This window comes from Lynx canadensis, chromosome A3, assembly GCF_007474595.2.
Source record: "Lynx canadensis isolate LIC74 chromosome A3, mLynCan4.pri.v2, whole genome shotgun sequence".
NCBI lineage: Eukaryota > Metazoa > Chordata > Mammalia > Carnivora > Felidae > Lynx > Lynx canadensis.
This window is the reverse complement of record NC_044305.1, coordinates 61,111,168-61,137,376: the sequence shown is the minus strand read 5'-3', so window position 1 is coordinate 61,137,376 and position 26,209 is coordinate 61,111,168. Positions and strand designations below refer to the sequence as shown.

General features: G+C 41.1%; 1 protein-coding gene across 3 annotated transcripts in view; it reads left to right on the top strand.

Moving 5' to 3' along the window:
* VWA3B (von Willebrand factor A domain containing 3B) overlaps window positions 1-26,209 on the top strand; it is a 209,618-nt gene that overhangs the window by 155,983 nt on the left and 27,426 nt on the right. For all 3 annotated transcript variants that reach the window (XR_004343390.1, XM_032592628.1, XM_032592627.1), the window contains 2 exons: window positions 4,935-4,985; window positions 11,669-11,870. Coding sequence is in view for 2 of the 3 variants with exons in the window: in XM_032592628.1 (XP_032448519.1) it covers window positions 4,935-4,985; window positions 11,669-11,870 (253 nt within the window). In the remaining variant the exon portion in view is untranslated. The remainder of the gene's footprint in view (window positions 1-4,934; window positions 4,986-11,668; window positions 11,871-26,209) is intronic.

The window sequence follows — 26,209 nt, the reverse complement described above, 5'->3', positions numbered from 1 at the left end:
AGAGTTTTAAAGAAACCATCCTCTCTCTCCAAAAGCTATAGAAATCTCATGTTTCCATGAGATCTTTAAAGCTTTCCTGTTAGCAAAGTGCATTTGATCATTTTCTGCACCTAATGTTTTGTAAAGTGAATAAAACTTCACAATAATGAGATAATGGAGATAATATGTGTCTCCTACTATATAAACCATTTCTTACCAAGCTCAGGAAGATGATCAAGTTGGCTCGAGTGAAAGTTATACTCTTAAATAGTCCCTGTGTTAGTGCTGACATGGGGCCTTATTTCACAAGGGCCGAAGCCTGGTCTCACCCCTTACCTAACTCCATGGTCACCTTCCATCCCACTCCCAGCACTTTATTGATCCTTTGTGCATAGCACATAAACTTTGAGCATGCCCAGCTTCTCTAGGGAGGCCTTTTCATGGTTCTAGAAGCTGTGCAGCTGGGTTTTCACTTACTGCCATGTGAGTGGGAGAAATGAAATAAAGTACATGAAAGTTAATGACATGTCCTAGCCAGCATATGCTGGTCTGCTGTTGTTTTGCACTGTGCTAAGTGTGTGTTCAAAAGAAGCATAAAGTCTGACTCCTGCCATGTGGGGTACACAATCCAGTCCAGAGGCTGGCCTTTCCCTACTGTGCCCATCACAGGCCTCTGCGAATCTCCTTTCACTGGAGACTTTTTCTGCCCTCACCTAAGAATGGAGGATGGCTTACATGAGTTCTTCAGTTGCCTCCAGCCTCCTCAGGACTTCTCTTTTCCACCCTTCGTGTCTCTTGCAGACAGCATGGACTATGCCAGGGCTCGTTTTTCTCCGTGGGCCTGAGGCTCTGCTCTGTAGATCCACCCCCACCTCTGCTGTACATGGGGGGCTGCCCCTCTTCTCCTCCTCTCCCCCTGTGCCAGGCAGTCCTTCCCTTGCCTCCCAGCAATGCTGCCCCTCTTCCCATCCCCCGGCTGGTCTCTTTCCTTCCTGTCTTGCCTAAGCTCTAGTGGCCCTCCTCTGAGAGCCCTTTCCAAGATGACTCCACCACCCACCCTGCATGTGGCCCTCAGAGGGCTCACAGCTTCTGCACAGGCCTGTCTCCCCGCTGCAAGGACGTCAGCTTCCAAGGGCAAGGGCTTAGCAGTCTTACTCTCCCCCCTTGTCCCCTCTCCCTAGCAGGTGTTGCTAGGTATTGTATTTGGTAATGTATTTGGCTGCTGGAATTTAATTTGAATTTTATCTAATTCACATTTAGTTATTAAAATTCATCAAATTCAGTTATTCAAAATATAATACAATAATGTCATTCATATTATAATTGAATTTGCTTGACTCAGTCAAATATTTGAGTTCTAGAATCCCCTGGTCTGTGAAAGCCTGGTGCAGGGCCATAAGCTAGGGCTTTGATGTCCCAATTCTGGGTTTCATTCTTGATTCAGATGTCTACTTGGCAGGTCAAGTAACAGTTGCTGGCTTTAGGTTCCTTCTTTATAAAATCTACCTCACAGGGTGGCTGTGAGGGTTATGCAAATTATATATAAAGAACAATTGATGTTAATGCTTCCTCCTTTAATTCCCTGAATCTGTTAATCCTATTATATACTGAGTGTAATAGTCACATAGCTCCTCCCTGTGCACTGACATTTTCCCTTTCTGGGAGATAAGGATCCCTCCTTCCCTAATAGCAAAACCAAAATGCAGACATAGTGATTTGTCCCACTCTTACTTCCAATGAGTGAATCTGGAAAAGCCTTTTAGTAACCCCCAGAGAAATGTTACACTATATTGTTATTATTAATAATAACATTAATTTTAATATGGTTAATTTTATTTAAAATTCAATATCATTGAATTAACGTGACATTAATGTAATATTTACATTAAATGAATTTTTTATTATTATTTAATAATCAATTAATACTAACATTAATATTACACAGATACAGAACAAAACTTCCTGATCTTTCACATTCAGTAGTATTTAAGGATTTTATTGGCATAAGTGTCAATTCCCTTTTCCATCTTGTGTGACCTTTCTAAAGATACACATAATTAAGGAAACTTGGTTTACTCCCACCCCATCCCAATATAACATTTCTAAGGAATTTCCTTTCACAAGTAAGCCAAATATAACCCTAAACTTGTTTGATTAGCGATGACCAGACAATTGAGAAGCTCACAGCCCTTTGGCCAAAATAGGGACATAAACTAGCTATTTTGGTCACACTTAGTGGCTATGTGTGGGAGTCCTTCTGTTTCAATATTTTAAAAATTGAGGGGCACCTGGGTGGCTCAATTGGTTAAGCATCCAACTTCAGCTAAGGTCATGATCTCACGGTTTGTGAGTTCAAGCTTGGCATCAGGCTCTGTGCTGACAGCTCGCGGAGCCTGGAGCCTGCTTCAGATTCTGTGTCTCCCTTTCTCTCTGCCTCTCCTCCACTCACACTCTGTGTCTCTCTCAAAAATAAATAAACATTAAAAAAAAATTTTTTTAAAGAATTGAGATAGCAATTTTTGTGTGTCTGAGTATAAACTTTGAATGAAGATTGCCAGAACTGGCTGGCTTCTGGGGTGATTTTTCTGCAGCTTTTCAATTTTGAGTATAAGGTCAAGGTTGTGGCCCTCAGACCCACAGGAGAAGCATCAGTTCTAACCTAGCTGTGGGAACATGCTTAGTAACCTCTTTCTAAGACCTCCAAGATGCTCGGCCTGCTGGTTAGACTGCTGAAGTGTCGTTAGTTACAAGTTGCTTTGCAAATGAGTCAATTCTTGGCACAAGGTGATTTGTCAACTAGAGATATAGAGAGCTAGTGAATGCATGCCGTCAACCAAGTTTCACCCTCCTAAAACAAGAGGAAAACCGTGGTTAGTAAAATCCCCGAATGAAGGGGCTGGGCCAGCATCAGAGAGGTCCTCATGTCCGTGCCCTCTCAGCATCTTGCAGGGACAGCCCTCATCCCACACCCTCAGTGGCTTTTCCACTGTCACCTGGCCAGTCAGTGGAGCCTCGATTGACACACTCTCAGTTGCACTCAGTTCATGCCCACACACTTTTTCTGCCCTGTGTGCTTTGAAGTATTTCAGTATAGGTGGAAAATAGGGAAATAATAGAAGTTATGTAAGTGTGCTCTTAGAAAAGTATTTTCCAAAGGATTGATTTAAAATTAGCGGGATGTGCTAGCTAATTGGGCCCCATTCGCTAAGGGTTTCTCAGTTTCCAAGCCTTGCCCATCTTCAGAACCTGGAGGGAATAATCACAGAGTTATTCCTGGTCACTTTATATGTATATCTCAATCCTCCCAGCACCAAGGTAGGTGGTGTTATCCTTGTTTCAGCAATAAGAAAACAGAATTTCAAAAAGTTACGTAACACAGGATCACACAGCAGCAAAGTAGAGGCACCGAGATTTGAACCTAGACCCATGTAGCTACAAAGCCCTTGTCTTCACTCCCAGCCTCCTTAATACACTGCCTCTACTTTCAAGGTCTAGATTTAAGGAGATTTTTAAATGAAGTTGTGTTTTTGTTTTTGTTTTCAGAGAAGCATACACACAGAAACCAAAAATGCATCCTATGAGTCCTTTGAACAAATCTTAGAAGCCCTGCTTACCAATATACGGACCATGTAATTAAAGAAACCTAATTTCCAAATAGGCCCCAAAGAACCAACAACATCCAAGCGAGACAGAAGCACTGAGCTGGCTTATTTCCCGTTTCCTGACTGTTTGTATCACTTAACAGAGCATTTAGCCGCATCAGACAGGTTCTATGTGCTGTGCACATGCTGGCTCATTGAGCCCTCACAGCAACTCTAGGAACAAGGTACTATTATTACCCACATTCTACAGAGAAGTTGGCTGCTGGCCCAAGGTCTCACAGCCAATAAGAGGAGAAAGCTAACTGAGCTTTGGGACCAGGCAGTCTGGCTCCAGAGCCTGTGCTATTCACCACACGCCAGACCCGCTTTCCCATGGTCTCACCAGGCTCATGGAGGGAAATCAGGCAGGGTAACACCACCCAGAGTGTTCTCAGAGTTCTGTGTCTCTGACAGTGGGTCCATTGGTTGGAGAATGCCTCCCGGAGAGGAGCAGGATTTTCCCACCTCATTTTATTGAAGCTTTGTTTTTCATGGAACCCTAGCTCACTGCCCGTGGAGCCAGTGTTTTTTGCCCTGCACTTCAGGAGGCTTACCTTGAGTGATGATGTAGTGGTACAGAATTAGGTGTACAGGATGGGGCTAGAACCTCTGAAAGAAGCAGCCCTGATTCATAACAAGAACAGAAGCTGTGACGACCCCATAGAAACCACTGGCATCAGCCTCCTCCTTTTCTGTTGGGTTGACATTGCCTCTCCACAAACATATTCAGGGATGAGCTTCAGAAAGTTTCAGCACTGCCACTGCCCACCAGCCATGATGAATGAGCAGGACACCTCATCTGCTTGCCCCTCCCAGTGGCCTCGTTTGGAAAACAAGTTGGTCAGGCTGGTTGATCTCTAAAATGTGTCCTGATCCTATTATTTCGGACCCCTTTAGCCCCCTTTGCTCTGAAAATCCAGGTAGAAGAATATCTATAGAAGGTAAACTAAGGGCACAGTTATACTCTTTCATAGGAAGAAAAACAACAAGTGTTTAGAGACCCCTTCGTGCCAAGAAAATCACAGCCCTTTTGTTTACTGCCATTTCTTAGCCTGGGTTTCACCTGATTCAGTGGAGACCTGTGCCCTCCTTTAGTATTTAACACAACTGCTACAAAGCCGTGAGGCTTCTGCAGTGATGCCAAGGAAGGGAGATACTCTCATCCAATATCTTTAAGCAAATGGCAGTGGCATGGTCCAATGGGTGCGTCACTTGGCTTGGGAGCTTCCTGCTGTGCCCTTCAGAGCCTGGGGTCAACCTTGTGCCATGAAATGAAAGTACTGCTACTAACTAATCATTGATTTTTTTAAACAGGCGCTTGAATAAAATTGTTTGGCAAGCGTTATCTCAAGAGGAAAAAGAAAAGTAAGCCAGTTCCTCTTTACTTTCTTTTTTTATTTTGGTGAAAGTCGTATAACCTACAATTAACTGTTTTAAAGTGTACAGTCAGTGGTATTTATTCAAAATGTACAACCACCCCCCTCCCTTATCACCTCAGAAGAAACACCTTCTACCCATTATGTAATCCTTCCCCAAACCTCTCTCCCCCTCTGGTAACCACTAGTCTGCTTTCTGTCTCTGTGCATTTGCCTGTTCTGGGTAGTTCATAAGAAAGGGATCATACAACATGTGACATTTCATGTCTGGCTTCTTTCACTTTGTTTTGTAAAAACGATGTTTCCCAGTTGCAGCATGCATAGTTATTTCATTTCTTTTTATGCTTCTGCATTGATCCATTATGTATATACCAGCTCTTTATCCACTGGTGGCTATTCGGGTTGTTTCCACTTTGGGGCTACTAAGGACAAGGCTACCATATACATTCATGTAGAAGTTGCTTTGTGGACATATGCTTGCATTTCTCTTGGGAACATATCTAGGGGTGGATTTTCTGGGTCACAGGGTAATCTATGTTTAACTTTTTGAGGAGCCACCAAACTTCTTCAGGGCAACTGCACTATTTTACATTCTTACCAGCAATGTATGAGGGTTCCTGTTTCTCCACATCCTTGCCAACATTTGTTATTTTACCTTTATATATATTTACTTTTATATTTTACATACATGTGTATGTGTGTGTGTGTGTGTAACTAAAGCCATCCTGGTGGCCTCGTGGGTGTAAAGTGATAACTCATTGTGGTTTTCATTTGCATTTTCTTAACGCTCAGTAATTAAAAAAATTTTTTTTAATATTTATTTTTGAGAGACAGGGCATGAATGGGGGAGGGGGAGAGAGAGAGAGGGAGACACAGAATTCGAAGCAGCCTCCAGGCTCTGAACTGTCAGCACAGATCCCAATGCAGGGCTCAAACCCACAAGCCGTGAGATCATGACCCGAGCCGAGGTCAGACGCTCAACTGACTAAGCCACCCAGGCACCCCTAATGATCAGTAATGTTAACTATTCTTTCACATGCTTGTTGGCCATGAGTATATCTTCTTTGGAGAAATGTTATTCAAGGTCTTTGCTCATTTTTAATTGGATTATTTTGTCATTGTTGTTGAGGTGTAGGAGTTCTTTATATATTCTGGATTTTAACCACTTATCAGATAGATGATTTTCCTTTTTTTTTTTTAAGTTTATCTATTCATTTTGAAAGAGAGAGAGAGAAGAGAAGGGGCAGAGAGAGAGGAAGAGAGGGGATCCCAAGCAGGCTGTGCGCTGCCAGCCCAGGGCCTGACACGGGATTTATCTCACCATTGTGAGAACATGACCTGAGCTGAAACCAAGAGTTGGATGCCCAACTGACTGAGCCATCCAGGCGCCCCTCCAGTAGATGATTTTCAGATACTTTCTTTCATTCCAAAGATTGTCTTTATACTCTCTTGATATTTTCCTCTGATGCGTAGTTTTTATGTTTGATGTAGTCCCATTTGTCTATGTTTGCATTTGTGTCTGGGCTTCGGGTGTTCTATCCAAGAAATCATTGCCAAATCCAATATCATGAAGCTTTCCCCCTATATATTTTTTCTAGGAGTTTTATAGTTTTTGGCCTTCTGTTCAGGTCTTTAATCCATTTTGTTTTGAGTTAATTTTTATATATGGTATACATTAAGGGTTCCAGCTTCATTCTTTTGCATGTGGATATCCAGTTTTACCAGAACCATTTGTCAGAGATGGTCCTTTCCTCCATGGTGAGGTCTTGGCACCTTTGATGATCATTTGACCATCTATATATGCATACATATAGGAGTTTATTTCTAGACTCTTTATTCTGTTCCACTGATCATGTTTGTCTTTATGTCAGTACCACAGCATTTTGATTACAGTAGCTTTGTATAGTATGTCCTGAAATCAGGAAATGTGAGGCCTTCAACTTTGTTCTTTTTTGAGATTGTTTGGCTATTTGGAGCCCCTTGAGGTTTCATGAATTAGGATGATTTTTTCTACTTCTACAAAACATGCCATTGAGATTTTAATAGGGACTGCATTGAATCTGTAGATTAATTTGGGTAGTATGGATATTTTAACAGTATTAAATCTTCTAATTCATGAATACAGCATGTCTTTCCCGTTTATTTGCATCTTTTTAATGTTTTTTCCCATGATGTTTTATAGTTTACAGTGTGCAAATCTTTTACATCCTTGGTTAATTTTATTCCTAAGTATCTTACTCTTTTTGGTGCTATTTTAAGTGGGATTATTGTCTTAATTACCTTTTTGGATTGTGCATTCGTAGGGTATAGAAACAAAACTGATTTTTCTGTGTTGATATTTTATCCTGCTACTTTGTTGAATTTATTTATTAGTTCTAATAATATTTTTATGGGATCTTTAGGGGTTTCTACATATAAAATCGTGTCATCTGTGAACAGATATGATTTTATTTCTTTCCAGTTTGGATGTTTTTTTAGTTTCTTTTTCTTATCCAATTTCTCTGGATAGGACTTTCAGTACTTTGCTTAATAAAAATAGTAAAAGTGGACATTCTTGCTTTGTTCTGTTCTGAGAGGAAAAGTTTCCAGTTATTGACTGTTGAGGATGATGTTAGCTGTGGGCTTTTCATATGAGGCCTTTACTATGTTGAGGTAGCTTCCTTCTATTCTGGCTTATTGGGCGTCTTTTCTTTTTTTTCCATGAAAGGGTGTGAATTTTGTCAAATGATTCTTCTGCATCACTTGAGATGATCAAGTGGTTTTTTTCCTTCATTGTTAATATGATGTGTCACATCAATTTTTATATGGAATCATCCTTGCATTACAGGAACAAATCTCACATTTAATGGTATATAATCCTTTTAATAGGCTGTTACATTTGTTTGCTAATGTTTTGTTGAAGATTTTTGCATCAGTGTTCATAAGGGTTATTGGCCTGTAGCTTCCTTGTAGTATTTTTGTCTGGCTTTGGTGTGGGGAAATGCTGGCTTCATAGAATGAGTCTGGAAATACTCCTTCCTCTGCAGTTTTGGAAGTATTTAAAGAAGATTGGTGTTAATTCTTTAAATGTTTGGTAGAATTCTCCACTAAAGCTATTTGGTACTGAGCTTATATTTGTTGGAAGGTATGTGTTTACTGAATCAGTCTCCTTTCTAGTTATAGGTCTCCTCAGACTTTTTTATTTCTTCATGATTCAGTCTAGCTGATAGTGTGTTTCTAGGATTCTATCCTTTTCTTCTAGGTTATCCAGTTTGTGTGTATAAATGATTATAGCAGTTTCTCATAACCCCTTTTATTTCTGTAGCTTTACTTGTAATGTCTCCTTTTTCCTTTCTGATTATGATATTTGAGTCTTCCATCTTTTTTTTCTTAGTTAATCTAGCTGAACATTTTTCAGTTATGTTATTCTTTCTAAAAATCAACACTTTCATTGATTTTTTCTTTTTTTTTTGTAATCTATTTTACCTATTTCTGCTCTAATCTATATTTTTTCCTTCCTTCTACTAACTTTGGATTTAGTTTGTTCTTTTTCTAGGCTATTGGTTTGAGATCTTTCTTCTTTTTTAATGTAAGTATTTAGCACAATAAATTTTTTCTCCCGGTACTGGTTTTATGGTATTTCGTATATTTTGTTATTTTGTGTTTTCATTTTCATGTATCTCAAGGTATTTTCTAATCTCCCTTGTGATTTCTTCTTTGACCCATTGGCTGTGTGGTGTTTAATTTCCATCTGCTTTTAATTTTCTAATGTTGTGCCATTGTGATTAGAGAAGATAGTCTTTTATGATTTCCATTTTGAAAACTTTTTTTTCTGTTTATTTATTTTTGAGAGAGAGAGACAGAGTGCAAGTGGGGGAGGGGCAGAGAGAGGGGGATACACAGACTCTGAAGCAGGCTCCAGGCTCTGAGCCTGATGCAGGGCTCAAAGTCGTGAACCACGAGATCATGACCTGAAGTTGGACACTTAACCGACTGAGCCACCCAGGTGCCCCATCGATTTTGAAAACTTGTAACACTTGTTTCATGGCCTAACCTGTAGTCTGTCCCAGAGAATGTTTCATGAGCACATATGAAGAATATGTATCCTACTGTTGGCTAGTGGTATATTCTGTACACACCTATTAGATCCAGTCAGTATATGGTATTGTTCAAGTACTCTGTTTCCTTATTGACCATCTGTCTGGTTGTTCTATCAATAGTGGAAAATGGGGATTGAAATCTCTTACTTTTATTATGTTGCTATCTATTTCTCTCTTCAATTCTGTCAATATTTGCTTCATGTATTTGAGAGCTCCGACACCGGTGCACATATATCTATAATTGTCATATCTTCCTGGTGGATTGACCCTTGTATCATTATATAATATCCTTCTTTGTCTCTTGTAACAATTTATGGCTTAAAGTAGTAATAATTTGCTGATTTTTTTTCTGCTTGATCAAGTCTGCTTTTAAACTTCTCTAGAGATTTTTTCATTTCAGTTATTATATTCTTCAGATCCAGAATTTCTCTTTTTTATAGTTCTCTTTTTTATAGTTTCTATATTTTTGTTGATATTCTTACTTTGTTCATGCATCATTTTCCTGATCCTATGTAGTTGTCTGTGTTCTCTTCGAGCTCATTGAAATCTTTAGGACAGTTATTTTGAATTTTTTTGTCACATTGTTCATAGATCTCCATTTCTTTTTTTTTTTTATTTAATTTTTTTTAATTTACATCCAAATTAGTCAGCATATAGTGCAACAATAATTTCAGGAGTAGATTCCTTAATGCCCCTTACCCATTTAGCCCATTCACCCTCCCACAACCCCTCCAGTAACCTTCTGTTTGTTCTCCATATTTAAGAGTCTCTTATGTTTTGTCCCCTCCCTGTTTTTATATTATTGTTGTTTTCCTTCCCTTATGTTCCACAGGTCTCCATTTCTTTAGGGAAGATTTCTGAAGACGTACTTTATTCCTTTGATTGGGTCACCTTTCCCTGTTTCTTTGTATGCCTTAGAATCTTTAGTGGAGATTTGAATATTTGAAAAAGGACACTTCTCCTGGTCTTTATAGACTAGCTTCTTCTTCTTCTTTTTTTTTTTTTTTTAGACTAGCTTCTTATAGGAAATGACCATCACCAGTCATCTGGGTTAGAGATTCTGGGGATCTTTCAAACCTTTTCTGGGATATGTCTTCTCCAGCCTTGTATATGAAATTTCTGTCAAATAGGTTTGCCCCTTCCTTCTCAGAAGCCCATAATCTCTTTCTCCCCCTGGTGTCTGTTTTTGGTATTGCAGTGTCTCTGGTGCTGCAATAAGCCATGGATAGTCCTCTTTTTTCTCAAGCTACCCCTAACATGTATCCAGAATATATCACCATTCCCATCAGTGTTCTGAATCAGATAAGATGGAAACCAGTCCCTTGGGAAGCCTCCCAAAACTCCAGAGTATTGGATGCACGTTCCAATCCTCCTTCCCTCCCAAGGGGGAAGCCACAATTTACGAGTTGTCTCCCACTTGTGCTGCCCTATATCAGGGAAGCAGGGGGACTAGGAAGGCAAAATGCAACAACCTTTTTAATCCACTTTAATCCACTATTCTTTTTTAGCTTCGAGTTCATCTTGAATGCTGTAGTAAGTTCTTAACTGGTTTCTGGAATCCTTACAAAGGGAATTTGGTCCATATATTGATTAGTCAGTATTTCCTGGTTGGGGGCTGGGGGTATGAATGGGAGCCTGGGGGTTCTTATTCCACCATCTTAATGACATCACTCCATTCAGATTTTTTAATAAGAATTTTTTCTGTTATCTGGAGATAGGTTTGTTTGTGGATTGAGTCCTGTGGCTGTGCTGGGTTTAAACTGTACTCTTTCAATACCCTAAACCTAAAGGAAGTGATGCTTTCAGCAGTAAGAAAATGATAATTATGAAATGCCTTCCACTCTCTCTGTTGCTCCCTCTCTTTCTTCCTCATGCTCCCCTGCCTCTCTCCCCCTCCTCCTCTTTCTTTCTCTCCCCCTCCAGGCGTGTCTGATGCAGCAGAAGCTGGACTGGAAGTAGACTCCATCACACCACACTGGCTTCCCCTGGAGTCCCACAGCCTGTATTCATCAGCTCATAGAATGTTTGCCTTCTGTTCTTTGTGTCCCAAAACAATGAAGCCAGAAAGTTTAGGCCTGTTTAGGCTTATAAAAGGAGAGGAGATCAAAATAGCTAGGGTGAGCTGGTACAAGAATTACTGCACTGAGGCAAATATTTGGCTTATGTTTTGCTTCCCTTCCCTTTGCTTTGCTGTGTTCCCAGGGTTACTGCTGGGCATAGCATGTGAAATCTCTTTGAAGCTCATTTTTGGTCCTGCCAAATGTTGGGCCTAGGGAGAAAGGAATGAGTTCCAAATATGCCGAAAAAATTGAAAATAAAGCTATGTGTGTAAAACTTCTTTAAAGTCAGATAATCAAATTAGGTAGTAGGGAAGAGTGCCTATTGTAATTCACAGAGATGGTCATTTTTAACTCATACAAGCCACCACAGTGGTCCTCTGATGGACCAGAGGGTGTGCCCATCATTGTGTCAACTGATAGCTAACATCTGTCTGAGAGATGGTTCTCAGGAGAGGTTTTACTGAAAAGTATCTTTCCATGTTGTTTCCATTATGATCACTTTCTTTGTTTTTTTTTGTTTTTTTTCTTTTTAGGTTAGATGCATACAAGCCAATGCGGTACTTGGAAAACAAGGCAGCTTTAAATGGGGCATTAGAACGGTTGAATTGGCCCATTTCACTGAAGGAGCTGTCAATGCTGGAAAATGAAATCCTAGCTGGGAAAATGTATATCCAACAGGCCATGGAACTCCAGGAGGCTGCCAAGAAGGAGAATTATGTGAACAAGAGAGGAGAGGTAGGTGCCATGGAGGTGTTGATATGTCCGTCCTCCCTCCTGTCCTAAGTCATTGCCATCCCTGCATTGGCCTTCCTACCCCCACCCGCACCCCCCTCCACACCGATTTCTAAAAGAGTTAGAGCCAACCCATTAAAGTGACAGGATTTCCTTTCAACAGAAAGGAAATGCCATTCGATTTTACTGTGGCCTTTTTTTTTTTTAAACGAAACTAAACAGAAGTATAATGTGGTGATCAAAGGCCTGAACTTTGATTTGAGCAACAGCAGGGTCCAGCCTCAGATATGCTACCTAATCCCTATGTTATCTTGGCCAGGTACTCCATCTGAATCTTAGGTCTTTTAATCTGTAAAATAGGAATATTACTAGTATTTGTCTCACAGGGTTATTATGGGAGTAAAATGACTTCTTAAAGTACTTCATGTTGAAAGCCCCCCCCAAGTGTTAGTAATTATTACTAATAAAACAAACTTTTCAAAAAGAAAAAAATGATTTCTAATCCAACTGCCTTATTATTACCACTTTGGATCACTTACTTTTAGCTTTCTTTTCCTCCTTGAATAAATTTTTTTTTTTAATGAAATTTATTGACAAATTGGTTTCCATACAACACCCAGTGCTCATCCCAAAAGGCGCCCTCCTCAATACCCATCACCCACCCTCCCCTCCCTCCCACCCCCCATCAACCCTCAGTTTGTTCTCAGTTTTTAACAGTCTCTTATGCTTTGGCTCTCTCCCACTCTAACCTCTTTTTTTTTTTTCCCTTCCCCTCCCCCATGGGTTCCTGTTAAGTTTCTCAGGATCCACATAAGAGTGAAACCATATGGTATCTGTCTTTCTCTGTATGGCTTATTTCACTTAGCATTACACTCTCCAGTTCCATCCACGTTGCTACAAAGGGCCATATTTCATTTTTTCTCATTGCCACATAGTATTCCATTGTGTATATAAACCACAATTTCTTTATCCATTCATCAGTTGATGGACATTTAGGCTCTTTCCATAATTTGGCTATTGTTGAGAGTGCTGCTATGAACATTGGGGTACAAGTGCCCCTATGCATCAGTACTCCTGTATCCCTTGGATAAATTCCTAGCAGTGCTATTGCTGGGTCATAGGGTAGGTCTATTTTTAATTTTCTGAGGAACCTCCACACTGCTTTCCAGAGCGGCTGCACCAATTTGCATTCCCACCAACAGTGCAAGAGGGTTCCTGTTTCTCCACATCCTCTCCAGCATCTATAGTCTCCTGATTTGTTCATTTTGGCCACTCTGACTGGCGTGAGGTGATACCTGAGTGTGGTTTTGATTTGTATTTCCCTGATAAGGAGCGACGCTGAACATCTTTTCATGTGCCTGTTGGCCATCTGGATGTCTTCTTTAGAGAAGTGTCTATTCATGTTTTCTGCCCATTTCTTCACTGGGTTATTTGTTTTTCGGGTGTGGAGTTTGGTGAGCTCTTTATAGATTTTAGATACTAGCCCTTTGTCCGATATGTCATTTGCAAATATCTTTTCCCATTCCGTTGGTTGCCTTTTAGTTTTGTTGGTTGTTTCCTTTGCTGTGCAGAAGCTTTTTATCTTCATAAGGTCCCAGTAATTCACTTTTGCTTTTAATTCCCTTGCCTTTGGGGATGTGTCGAGTAAGAGATTGCTACGGCTGAGGTCAGAGAGGTCTTTTCCTGCTTTCTCCTCTAAGGTTCTGATGGTTTCCTGTCTCACATTTAGGCCCTTTATCCATTTTGAGTTTATTTTTGTAAATGGTGTGAGAAAGTGGTCTAGTTTCAACCTTCTGCATGTTGCTGTCCAGTTCTCCCAGCACCATTTGTTAAAGAGGCTGTCTTTTTTCCATTGGATGTTCTTTCCTGCTTTGTCAAAGATGAGTTGGCCATACGTTTGTGGGTCTAGTTCTGGGGTTTCTATTCTATTCCATTGGTCTGTGTGTCTGTTTTTGTGCCAATACCATGCTGTCTTGATGATGACAGCTTTGTAGTAGAGGCTAAAGTCTGGGATTGTGATGCCTCCTGCTTTGGTCTTCTTCTTCAAAATTCCTTTGGCTATTCGGGGCCTTTTGTGGTTCCATATGAATTTTAGGATTGCTTGTTCTAATTTCGAGAAGAAGGCTGGTGCAATTTTGATTGGGATTGCATTGAATGTGTAGATAGCTTTGGGTAGTATTGACATTTTGACAATATTTATTTTTCCAATCCATGAGCAGGGAATGTCTTTCCATTTCTTTAAGTCTTCTTCAATTACCTTCATAAGCTTTCTATAGTTTTCAGCATACAGATCCTTTACATCTTTGGTTAGATTTATTCCTAGGTATTTTATGCTTCTTGGTGCAATTGTGAATGGGATCAGTTTCTTTATTTGTCTTTCTGTTGCTTCATTGTTAGTGTATAAGAATGCAACTGATTTCTGGACATTGATTTTGTATCCTGCAACTTTGCTGAATTCATGTATCAGTTCTAGCAGACTTTTGGTGGAGTCTATCGGATTTTCCATGTATAATATCATGTCATCTGCAAAAAGCGAAAGCTTGACTTCATCTTTGCCAATTTGGATGCCTTTGATTTCCTTTTGTTGTCTGATTGCTGATGCTAGAACTTCCAGCACTATGTTAAACAACAGCGGTGAGAGTGGGCATCCCTGTCGTGTTCCTGATCTCAGGGAAAAAGCTCTCAGTTTTTCCCCGTTGAGGATGATGTTAGCTGTGGGCTTTTCATAAATGGCTTTTATGATCTTTAAGTATGTTCCTTCTATCCCGACTTTCTCAAGGGTTTTTATTAAGAAAGGGTGCTGGATTTTGTCAAAGGCCTTTTCTGCATCGATTGACAGGATCATATGGTTCTTCTCTTTTTTTTTGTTAATGTGATGGATCACGTTGATTGATTTGCGAATGTTGAACCAGCCCTGCATCCCAGGAATGAATCCCACTTGATCATGGTGAATAATTCTTTTTGTATGCTGTTGAATTCGATTTGCTAGTATCTTATTGAGAATTTTTGCATCCATATTCATCAGGGATATTGGCCTGTAGTTCTCTTTTTTTACTGGGTCTCTGTCTGGTTTAGGAATCAAAGTAATACTGGCTTCATAGAAGGAGTCTGGAAGTTTTCCTTCCCTTTCTATTTCTTGGAATAGCTTGAGAAGGATAGGTATTATCTCTGCTTTAAATGTCTGGTAGAACTCCCCTGGGAAGCCATCTGGTCCTGGACTCTTATTTGTTGGGAGATTTTTGATAACCGATTCAATTTCTTCGCTGGTTATGGGTCTGTTCAAGCTTTCTATTTCCTCCTGATTGAGTTTTGGAAGAGTGTGGGTGTTCAGGAATGTGTCCATTTCTTCCAGGTTGTCCAATTTGTTGGCATATAATTTTTCATAGTATTCCCTGATAATTGTTTGTATCTCTGAGGGATTGGTTGTAATAATTCCATTTTCATTCATGATTTTATCTATTTGGGTCATCTCCCTTTTCTTTTTGAGAAGCCTGGCTAGAGGTTTGTCAATTTTGTTTATTTTTTCAAAAAACCAACTCTTGGTTTCGTTGATCTGCTCTACAGTTTTTTTAGATTCTATATTGTTTATTTCTGCTCTGATCTTTATTATTTCTCTTCTTCTGCTGGGTTTAGGCTGCCTTTGCTGTTCTGCTTCTATTTCCTTTAGGTGTGCTGTTAGATTTTGTATTTGGGATTTTTCTTGTTTCTTGAGATAGGCCTGGATTGCAATGTATTTTCCTCTCAGGACTGCCTTCGCTGCGTCCCAAAGCGTTTGGATTGTTGTATTTTCATTTTCGTTTGTTTCCATATATTTTTTGATTTCTTCTCTAATTGCCTGGTTGACCCACTCATTTGTTAGTAGGGTGTTCTTTAACCTCCACGCTTTTGGAGGTTTTCCAGACTTTTTCCTGTGGTTGATTTCAAGCTTCATAGCATTGTGGTCTGAAAGTATGCATGGTATAATTTCAATTCTTCTAAACTTATGAAGGGCTGTTTTGTGACCCAGTATATGATCTCTCTTGGAGAATGTTCCATGTGCACTCGAGAAGAAAGTATATTCTGTTGCTTTGGGATGCAGAGTTCTAAATATATCTGTCAAGTCCATCTGATCCAATGTCTCATTCAGGGCCCTTGTTTCTTTATTGACCGTGTGTCTAGATGATCTATCCATTTCTGTAAGTGGGGTGTTAAAGTCCCCTGCAATTACCACATTCTTATCAATAAGGTTGCTTCTGTTTATGAGTAATTGTTTTATATACTTGGGGGCTCTGGTATTCGGCGCATAGACATTTATAATTGTTAGCTCTTCCTGATGGATAGACCCTGTAACTATTATATAATGTCCTTCTTCATCTCTTGTTACAGCCTTTAATTTAAAGTCTAGTTTGTCTGATATAAGTATGGCTACTCCAGCTTTCTTTTGGCTTCCAGTAGCATGATAAATAGTTCTCCATCCCCTCACTCTGAATCTAAAGGTGTCCTCAGGTCTAAAATGAGTCTCTTGTAGACAGCAAATAGATGGGTCTTGTTTTTTTATCCATTCTGATACCCTATGTCTTTTGGTTGGCGCATTTAATCCGTTTACATTCAGTGTTATTATAGAAAGATACGGGTTTAGAGTCATTGTGATGTCTGTATGTTTTATGCTTGTAGTGATGTCTCTGGTACTTTGTCTCACAGGGTCCCCCTTAGGATCTCTTGTAGGGCTGGTTTAGTGGTGACAAATTCCTTCAGTTTTTGTTTGTTTGGGAAGACCTTTATCTCTCCTTCTATTCTAAATGACAGACTTGCTGGATAAAGGATTCTCGGCTGCATATTTTTGCTGTCTAGCACCCTGAAAATCTCGTGCCAATTCTTTCTGGCCTGCCAAGTTTCAAAAGAGAGATCCGTCACGAGTCTTATAGGTCTCCCTTTATATGTGAGGGCACGTTTACCCCTTGCTGCTTTCAGAATTTTCTCTTTATCCTTGTATTTTGCCAGTTTCACTATGATATGTCGTGCAGAAGATCGATTCAAGTTACGTCTGAAGGGAGTTCTCTGTGCCTCTTGGATTTCAATGCCTTTTTCCTTCCCCAGTTCAGGGAAGTTCTCAGCTATTATTTCTTCAAGTACCCCTTCAGCACCTTTCCCTCTCTCTTCCTCCTCTGGAATACCAATTATGCGTATATTATTTCTTTTTAGTGTATCACTTAGTTCTCTAATTTTCCCCTCATACTCCTGGATTTTTTTATCTCTCTTTTTCTCAGCTTCCTCTTTTTCGCCGCCCTTCCTACCCTCTTCCGTGGGCCTCTCGTCTGCACTTGGGTCCGGTGACTCCGTTCTGCTAATCCTCTGGCGGTTTTCTGGGTTATTTAGGCAGGTGTAGGTGGAATCTAAGTGATCAGCAGGACGCGCGGTGAGCCCAGCGTCCTCCTACGCCGCCATCTTCCTGCGCCTCCTTGAATAAATTTTTTATATAGAAGCAGTCATAATCTCCATAATTATTTCGTATTCTCCTCTTTAATTATAGGTGACACACAGCGTTATATTAGTTTCAAGTGTACAATATAGTGCTTTGACAATTTAGTATGTTATGCTATGCTCATCACAGTGTAGATACCCTCTGTCACCATACAACACTAGTACGGTACCATTGACTATATTCCCTATGCTGTACGTTTCATCCCCAGGACTTATTCATTCAGGCCTGTACCACTTCCTCCCCTTTACCCCTTTTGCCCATCCCCAACCCCTTTCTCTCTGGCAACCATCAGTTTGTTCTCTGTATTTATGGCTCTGTTTCTTCTTCTTTTTGTTTGTTCATTTGTTTTGTTTTTTAGATTCCGCATATAAATGAAATCATATGGTATTTGCCTTTCTCTGTCTGACTTATTTCACTTAGCATGATACCCTCTAGGTCCGTCCATGTTGTCACAGATGGCAAGATTTCATCCTTTTTATGGCTGAGTAATATTCCATTGTGTATGTGTGTGTATGCCACATCTTCTTTATCCATTCATCTATCAATGGACCCTTGGGTTGCTTCCACATCTCTGCTACTGTAAATAATGTTGCAATAAACATAGGGGTAAGGTATCTTTTTGAATGAGGATTTTCATTTTCTTTGGGTAAACACCCAGTGATGGAATTACTGGATCATATGGCAATTCTATTTTTTAATTTTTGAGGAGCCTCCATGCTATTTTCCACAGTAGCTGCATCAATTTACATTCCCACCAACAGTGCACAAGAGTTCCTTTCTCTCCACCTCCTCACCAACACTTGTTATTTCTTGTCTTTTTGATACTAGCAATTCTCACTGGTGTGAGATGATCTCTCCTTGTGGTTTTGGTTTACATTTCTCTGATGATGAGTGATATTGAGAATCTTTTTATGTGTCTGTTGGCCATCTGTGTGTCTTCTTTGAAAAAATGTCATTTTCTGCTTTTTAAGTTAGCATTTTCTCATACTTTCTCTGTGTTTTGTGAATTTCAGATTGATTTTTTGTGATTACATAATATTTCATGGTGTGTATTATACCATGATTTATTTAATTCTTCACTGAATGTTAGACATTTGGGATATTTTTCAGTTTTCTCTTTCACACATCTTAATGGCTTCCATGGTGTATTTTTTTGTTAGGACAGATTCTTAGGAGTGGAATCCTTTGTTCAAAGGACATGAATATTTTGGGGCTCTAAATACTTGTTACCAATATAACATCCCCTTTCTGACTGCATGGGTGTGTGTGGACCTGGAATAGATCATCTTAAATCTTACTGAATTCTATATACTTTTTTTATATTCATTATATATATTTACTAATAGATATACCCCCAAAGAACTAACCCTTGAGATTCATCTTTTTTGGATTTAGTCTTTGCTAAGTGATACTGGCTTTGCTTGATTTAAAATTAAAAAAAAATTTTTTTTTTAATTAGAGAGAGACCATGAGTGTGGGAGAGGGGCAGAAGGAGAGAGAGAGAGAATCTTAAGCAGGGGCAGAAGGAGAGAGATAATCAATGCAGGGCTTGATCCCGTGACCCTGGGATCATGACCTGAGCCAAATTCAGAAGTTAGATGCTCAACCGACTGAGCCACACAGGCTCCCCTGGCTTTCCTTGATTTTAAATTCTGCATTTGCTGCTCCGGATTCTTGGATTCTCTTTTGGTTTTGTTTGTTTTTCTTTAACTTTATTTTTCCCCTACAAATCACACTTTCCCCCTCCATTGTAGAAAAGTGTCTTTGCGCAGAAAGCAAAAATTTTATCACAAAACATCTTATGCCTATTAATGTTATTCAAACAAAGTGACTTCCCCAAAGAATTATTTAGTATTCCCTTGGGAGGCACCATATGAGGCCTTCAAACATGTGGCTGTCTGTTGGCCCTCCTCACTGGATGCCCTGTGGGTACCCAAGGGTCAAGAAGACAAAGTGAATAATTAACTGTCCCTGAAAACCTGCTCTTGCTACATCCATTGTTAAAGTTTCTACTGAGAAGTTTTGAAAAGTCATACAGAATGATGTCTCCAAGCCATTTGATTATTAGTGATCTTAGAATAATTTCAGTGGAATTGTGGGAACAGAAACCAGTTTGCAGTGGGTGTAGTGGGTAGAAGTGAAGAAAAGTAAGTACAGGAAGTAAAGATTTTGTTTCAAGATCTTCATAAAGAAGGAAAGGAAGAAGAGATGGTGGGAACTTGAGGCATGAGCTAGAGTGAGAGAAGACAGTGCATGTAATGGTATCAGTGGGTCCACTGCTGCCCCCTTCTTGGTCAGGGGCTAAGGCTCTCCCTTCACCACCCTGCCCCCACATAGGGTGTGTAAAGTCCCCACTGTCTGTTCCAATGAGGTCCATGTGCTCAGGACAGTTTTCCACTGATAATGAATGGGAGGAGGGGGTATCATACTTGGCATCTTCTCTTCAGAGTTCTTTGCACTCTTAGCATGGCCCTCGGCAATGGGATAGTTTGTGTAGTGTTTTCTTATAATGATACTTCTCCTCACGATGTGTGATGTATTATGAGATGTTTTTATTCCATGTCTGCCATGCTCCACTGGTTTGACTTCATAATCCACTAACAGGTCTCAATCTCCTCTTGTGACAAACATTGGTTGGGACCAAAGCTCAAGATGGCAAGGGCTTGTGAGACCCCTAGGGGAAAAATTCACCACAGATGAAAGTCATTTTCACTGACTCATATATAAATATAGTCTGATCATAAATTCCTTCAGCAAAGGCCAAAGATTTTGATGAATGATTGTAAATTGGGGAGCAAGAAAGCATCTATTTTTTTATTAAGGTCCCCTAGAGTTTATTGATAACATGTAGCAAAAGGTGACTAAAGTTTGTTAGGAATGGGCATCTAATTGGAAAGCCCACACACAGTCAGAAGGGGGTGGCCAGTGGATTTGGTCCATGCCACAGCATGGTATGGAGTCTGGATGTCTGTGACTCTCTGATCTGTAGTCACCCCACTGGTTCCTGAGTTTGGGGCAGCTTCGTGACTTTTCTTGTTGATCAATATCAAATGTGGGAAGAAGTGGCTGTACATGTTAGTGTTAGGCTAGCCTATACCTTGCTTTTTCTACTCAAGCTTTACCTGGTAGTCTTTTGCTGGCCTCAGGATCAGACCTGAGGGGAGAACCATCATCCCACCTGCTCTGCCCACCATGGTCACATTCTGCACATAACTAAAGAATTGCTTCCCCTATTTCCATAATCTGCTAGTTCTGTGGTGTCCCTAGAGACAGGTGCTTGGCTCACTGACTACATAATGAAAAGAAATCTGAAGGCTGAAAATTTAAATTCCCCTTGAAAACTACCTCTGCTCACTCTTCTTTTATTGCCATGATTGCAGATTTCACCATCATTGGCTAATCAGAGCTATGCTATGGTAGAAATCACCACTGGGCATCTGAATTATAATTAACCTTCCATAGTTCTCCCTGGGTGCCTGGTCTAGGCAGCCCAGCCATGGTATCCTACATTTCCTTACTACCTAAGGGTTGTTCTCCAGAGCAAATCCTGCAGAACCCAGGTCCAGAAAGACCCAACAGGCTCTCCATACTCATAACATTGACCCAAGCCTTGGAAAATCTGGAGGCAGAAAATCTTGTGAAGCTGTAAGCACCTGTAAGCAACCCTAAAAGAGGTCATGGAAACATAGCTACACAGCCAGCTACCCATGTTTGTTTCTCCAAGTTGTGACTAGAAAGGAATCTGGAGTCTGTGGCCTTTAGGAATGGTGCAATGAGTGCTCCACTCCATGAGAAATCATCCAAGAGAAAGAGTGTAGGGAGGATACAGGTGAGGCTGGGTGAGGTGGAACTTGGAAAGTGAGAGAAGGAGAGAGACCATTTGGATTGGAAAACACTGTCAGGAAAACAGTGAGTTTGGCACTGTATAGGAGAAAGTTGGTTGGAAAGACTTAGACATTTCTTTGAGTTGTATAAAATGGAGTCAGAATAGGGGCACCTGGATGCCTCAGTCAGGTGCATCTGACTCTGATTTTGGCTCAGGTCATGATCTCAAGGATGGTGAGATCTAGCCCTGAATCGGGCTATGAGCTGTCAGAGCGCGCGCTCTCTCTCTCTCTCTCTCTCTCTCTCTCTCTCTCTCTCTCTCTCTCTCTCTCTCTCTGCCCCTCTTCTACTCGTGCTCTCTCTGTCTCTCAAAATAAATAAATAAACATTTTTTAAAAATAAAATAAAGGGTCCCTGGGTGGCTCAGTCAGTTAAGCATCTGACTCTTGGTTTCCACTCAGGTCATTATCTCACGTTTTGTGAGTTCTTGCCCATATCGGGCTCTGTGCTGACAGCGTGGAGCCTACTTCGGATTTTCTCTCTCTCTCCTCTCTCTGCCCCTCCCATGCTCTCTCTCTCTTTCTCAAAATAAATAAATTTTAAAATAAATAAAGTAAAAAAGGGAGGAAGGAGGCCTCCCACCAGAACCCTTTACAACTAGTCAACCTTCCTCGTTCCACTAGAAAAACTTGAGTCTGTTCTGCTGATACTCGAGTATGGTAGGGAGACTTTCTAGAGATTGTTAATTGCTTTTCAGCAGCACATAAGATTCCCTGGTGTCTGGGCAGAGTATTAACAAATCTGGGCTGTGCATCACAGGAAAAATGTGATGTTGTCATCACAGGAAAAATGACCCCTGCACATTCAAGCCAGCACCTTGGAGATAGTTAACTTCTGGGAAAGGGACCCCATATGGGCCCTTGAGGGATGATGGTAGATGTGGCCAGGTGGGGCTGAAGTCTCAGAGAGAGAGGCACTCCAATGCGACAGGTGGGGGTGCCAAAGGGAGAGTGCTGCCAGCCTCGTGATCGTCCCACAGTCAGCTGAGGTCTTAAGGAGAGAATCCTGATCAGGAATACCAGTCACTGGAAGGAATTGAAAGAAGGGAAGAAAAACTCCCACCAACTCTAAATATTATCTAAAAAGTTTCCTGTCTAGTATCCTGATGTTTTGGAGTGGGAAGGTGACTATCAGCTCTGGGGATCCCTGAGGTGACAAAAATCACAGCCAGGATGTCTCTTCATCCTAAAGCTGAATAAAACCCTCTTTGCTGGAGCTTTTAGCTGGGCAGACCTCAGCATTGTCCTGTACTAGGTTTTTTTCATAAGCACAAATCCTACCCTCAGCAGGTTTAAGTATGGTCATTGACCTCCCTGTCTGGAGTAGAACTGAGTGTGGAGGGCTTATCAATAGGGGCCAAGCAGGAAACAGAATCCCATTCAGTCAGTTCAAGTGAAGAAATGGAGGGACTGTTTGTAGAGGTGGACGTAGGTCTAGGGTGGCCAAAGGGATTCAGGGCCCCCAGCAACCAGCAATAGCAGGAAGTTGTCGTTACCCCTAGACCTGAAGGGGTGGAAGGAAATGGTACTCCTGGAGCCCTGTAAGAGCTAAATCCACTAGCAGGAGTGGGAGATAGTTCTAGAGAGACAGGGCAGGGAAGGAGTATGGAACCGACACCCCAGTCTTTTCTCCTCCTGCTGCCCTCTGACCTCTGGCCTGCCATTGGCTCCCCCTGTCCAGAAGCTGGCCAGCAAGGTAAAAACATAAGGTGGTGTCATCCATGGGGTCACCCTCTTGAGGTATGGAGCAGGGCAGGGCAGAATGGATTTGGGGGCAGGTAGGTGGAGTAACCACAACAGAGGTCTTGAAAAGTTTTCTTAAAGACCCAGCATTTATATTTATACTGTAGCCATGTGTGAGATATATATTTGTATACAGCAGATAGCTGGTTGTGGTCCACACTCCAGGCAGTGACACAAAAGTAGCTCCAGTGTGTGGCATTTGTTCATGGGGTAGCAACATATGGGTAACTGAATCAGTAACATCTGAGTTACAGATTAGAAGGCTGTGGTAATTTTCAGATTTAACTATTTAAAACACTTCAAATTTTTCTCTTTGATTTTTTCCTAAAGGCGTAGTGAAGAAATATTCCCTGAGAAGATGTTACAAGTTTGGTCTTCAAGCTAGGAAAATAATTTTATGCAGCATCTAATGCATATATATCAGTTCCTTTGCCACTACCAAAAAAAGAAAGGGGAGGGGGAAGAGGAGGAGGAGAAAGGGAAGAAAAAAAGAAAATTCTTTTTTTTCCCCCACAAAAGCCCTTTGAGTTGCTATTGATTAACGTTAATTGGAGATTTTACTTTCAGAGTGGTTGACTCCATGGCCCAGTGCTGCACGCACGGTATTGGGGAGCAGAGGACTGTTTTGTGGTTCAGGGCTTCATCCTGCGGTGGGTTTCCTGTGTTTCCTAAGGAGCCACTCACATTGCACCAGAACCACAAACTGGGAGGAGAGTAAGGCCAGACAGCTCAGCCACTCAGCAGCCATCTGCTCAGGAAGCAGCCCCCATGAGAGGGAAGTGAAAACTGCAGGGAAGTTCTGGGGATGTGTGTTTCACATGCTGTGTTTTCTAAAGTTACACCATTCCCTGAGGAAGAATGGAACACCACCTCCAGAAAAGCACTCTCTGTCCCCTCCTTTGGATTTTAAAGCAAGGCTAGGTGTCCAAGACTCCTCACAGGAGATAATGATTCTCTCTTCATGTCCACCTGGCCACAGCATTCCCTTTAAGCCTTGGATTCGGGTGCGATATCCTTAGAGTCCCTGTGGGCCCCAGTGCTGACCTGCTGTGCTTCTGAGAGGTCTTGCAAGAGGACTTTGCCCAGGGCTGAGGCAGGACGTTCCCCTTAGAGCTTTACTCTTTGGCAAGATAAGTTTGCCTCCTGTTAAAATGCAAATGCCATGGGGTGCCTGGGTGACTCAGTCGGTTAAGCGTCCGACTTCAGCTCGGGTTGTGATCTCGTGGTCCATGAGTTTGAGCCCCAAGTCCATGAGTTCGAGCCCCAAGTCCATGAGTTCGAGCCCCAAGTCCATGAGTTCGAGCCCCAAGTTGGGCTCTGTACTGACAGCTCAGAGCCTGGAGCCTGTTTCAGATTCTGCGTCTCCCTCTCTCTGACCCTCCCCCATTCATGCTGTGTCTCTCTCTGTCTCAAAAATAAATAAAGGTTAAAAAAAATTTTTTTAATAAAAAAAAATAAAATGCAAATGCCTTGGGAAGGGAAGCATACAAAGACTTCTGACTCATTTACTTGGGTGGTCACTTGGTGGCGGAGAGGGGCTGGGCAGGAGTGGGCCCATTCCTGATTTACATTTTCCTATAAGGTCTTTTCATTCTTTTTGCAGAACCCATTTTTAAAAGAGAGGCAGACCCTAGATATTCTCAGGGTGGAGGAAACCCCTCTAAATCTAAATGAGGAGAGAGATAGTGAAGGTCAGCAGATGCTCCAGGCTGGCCTCATCCTTCTCACCAAGGTTTTAAAGAGAGTTGAATGATTTACAGAGACCAGTTTGCAAATGTTCTGGTCTTATATTTGGGTATCCTGGCGAGAGGAAAGGTCAAAATATACATGATACTACAAGTATTATCTTGATTATAGCAGTCACAGACTTTAGTTGGTTTTTAAGACAAAACATGGACAGAGAAGCATGTTGGAGCTGCTGGGTGGCAGCAGTTCAATGATTTAGGGCAGAAAAAAATATTTAGTAGTCGTTTCATAACAAGATTTGGAGCCAAAGATTAGTTCTAGTGAAGTTGTAGAAATGCATCCTATATGTAGTGTGGAAGCACATTGCTAAATGGGAAATTTTAAAGCATCAAACATTTACTAACTTCACTGTCCCCACCAATGAAAACCTGAGCATGTGACCTTGAAATTAAGTCATAAATGAAAGGAGGGTGGCACCATTTTGGATCCTGCTCTACATCACCTGGTAATCAAATCTGGTAAGAAAATGAATTGGATTCTCTGAATTTTGGAAACAAGGCAAAATCAAATTACCCAGTGGACAGCATCCTTACTGCCAGGATCATTGCCTGTCTGACTTCCCCACTGAGATTGACACGCAGCTATTCTCATGCACCTAAGCCTAGAGCTATGTTGCCTTATCTATTTAGTGCTACCATTTTTGTTCCTATTCTCCACCCCCTCTGACTTTCATCCTCCATAGATTTCTTTTTAAAACTCAGACATGTTTGTATTTTGTGTGTGGATAGCTGAAGGCATGCCAGGAAAAGAACAGCACTGGGCATGTTCTTTGGTATAGGCTGTACAGTGTTTCTAAAGTCTTTGGCAAGATTCAAAAATTGTGGCACATGGCCTTTCTGGAAAGGTGCTGTCAACATTGTGTCTGAAGGAATGCTGTGTGTAGCTGTCCTTACTGCTACCCTTCCATCCCAGCAAACCAATGCTCTATTTCTGTGGAATGAACCATTGTACTAAAGCTGGCCCTGTAGATTTGTTTCCTGTGGCTACTCTACTTAATCTGTGATGTAGCTGAATTGATTGTGCAGTGGTGTGGGTGAATCATTGAGTGTAGAGTGAATAGGTCTTCCATAAAGCTACATGTTGTGGAAACAACCAGAAATGAATTGTTGCCAATAGTAGTAACAGTTGGAAACAAAAGAAGAGTAAACGTGTTGCGTGTACAAAGTTCTTTGGTACTGGAATAGTCCTTTCAGGTGAACCCACAGGTGTATGAGTGATTTGAAGGTAGGCAATACTTTTCAGTCATTTAGAAAGGCATTTTCTTAGGTGGTGTTTTCTGTTTGTAAAAAAATGAACATCATAGTACTCTGTGTTGCTACTGTTCAGTGTTGCTCGTGCAGGGAAGGTCTTCACAGAGTGAACGGTGGTTCTATATCAGATGAATTGGGAAGTGAGTGACAGCTATAGAGAAAAAAGATCTCTGTGATGATTTAAGGCCATTGACTTCGCGGATTTGTACCTGTGAAAATATAGAAAGCATTTTCATCGGTTAGCTTCTGGCTAGGATG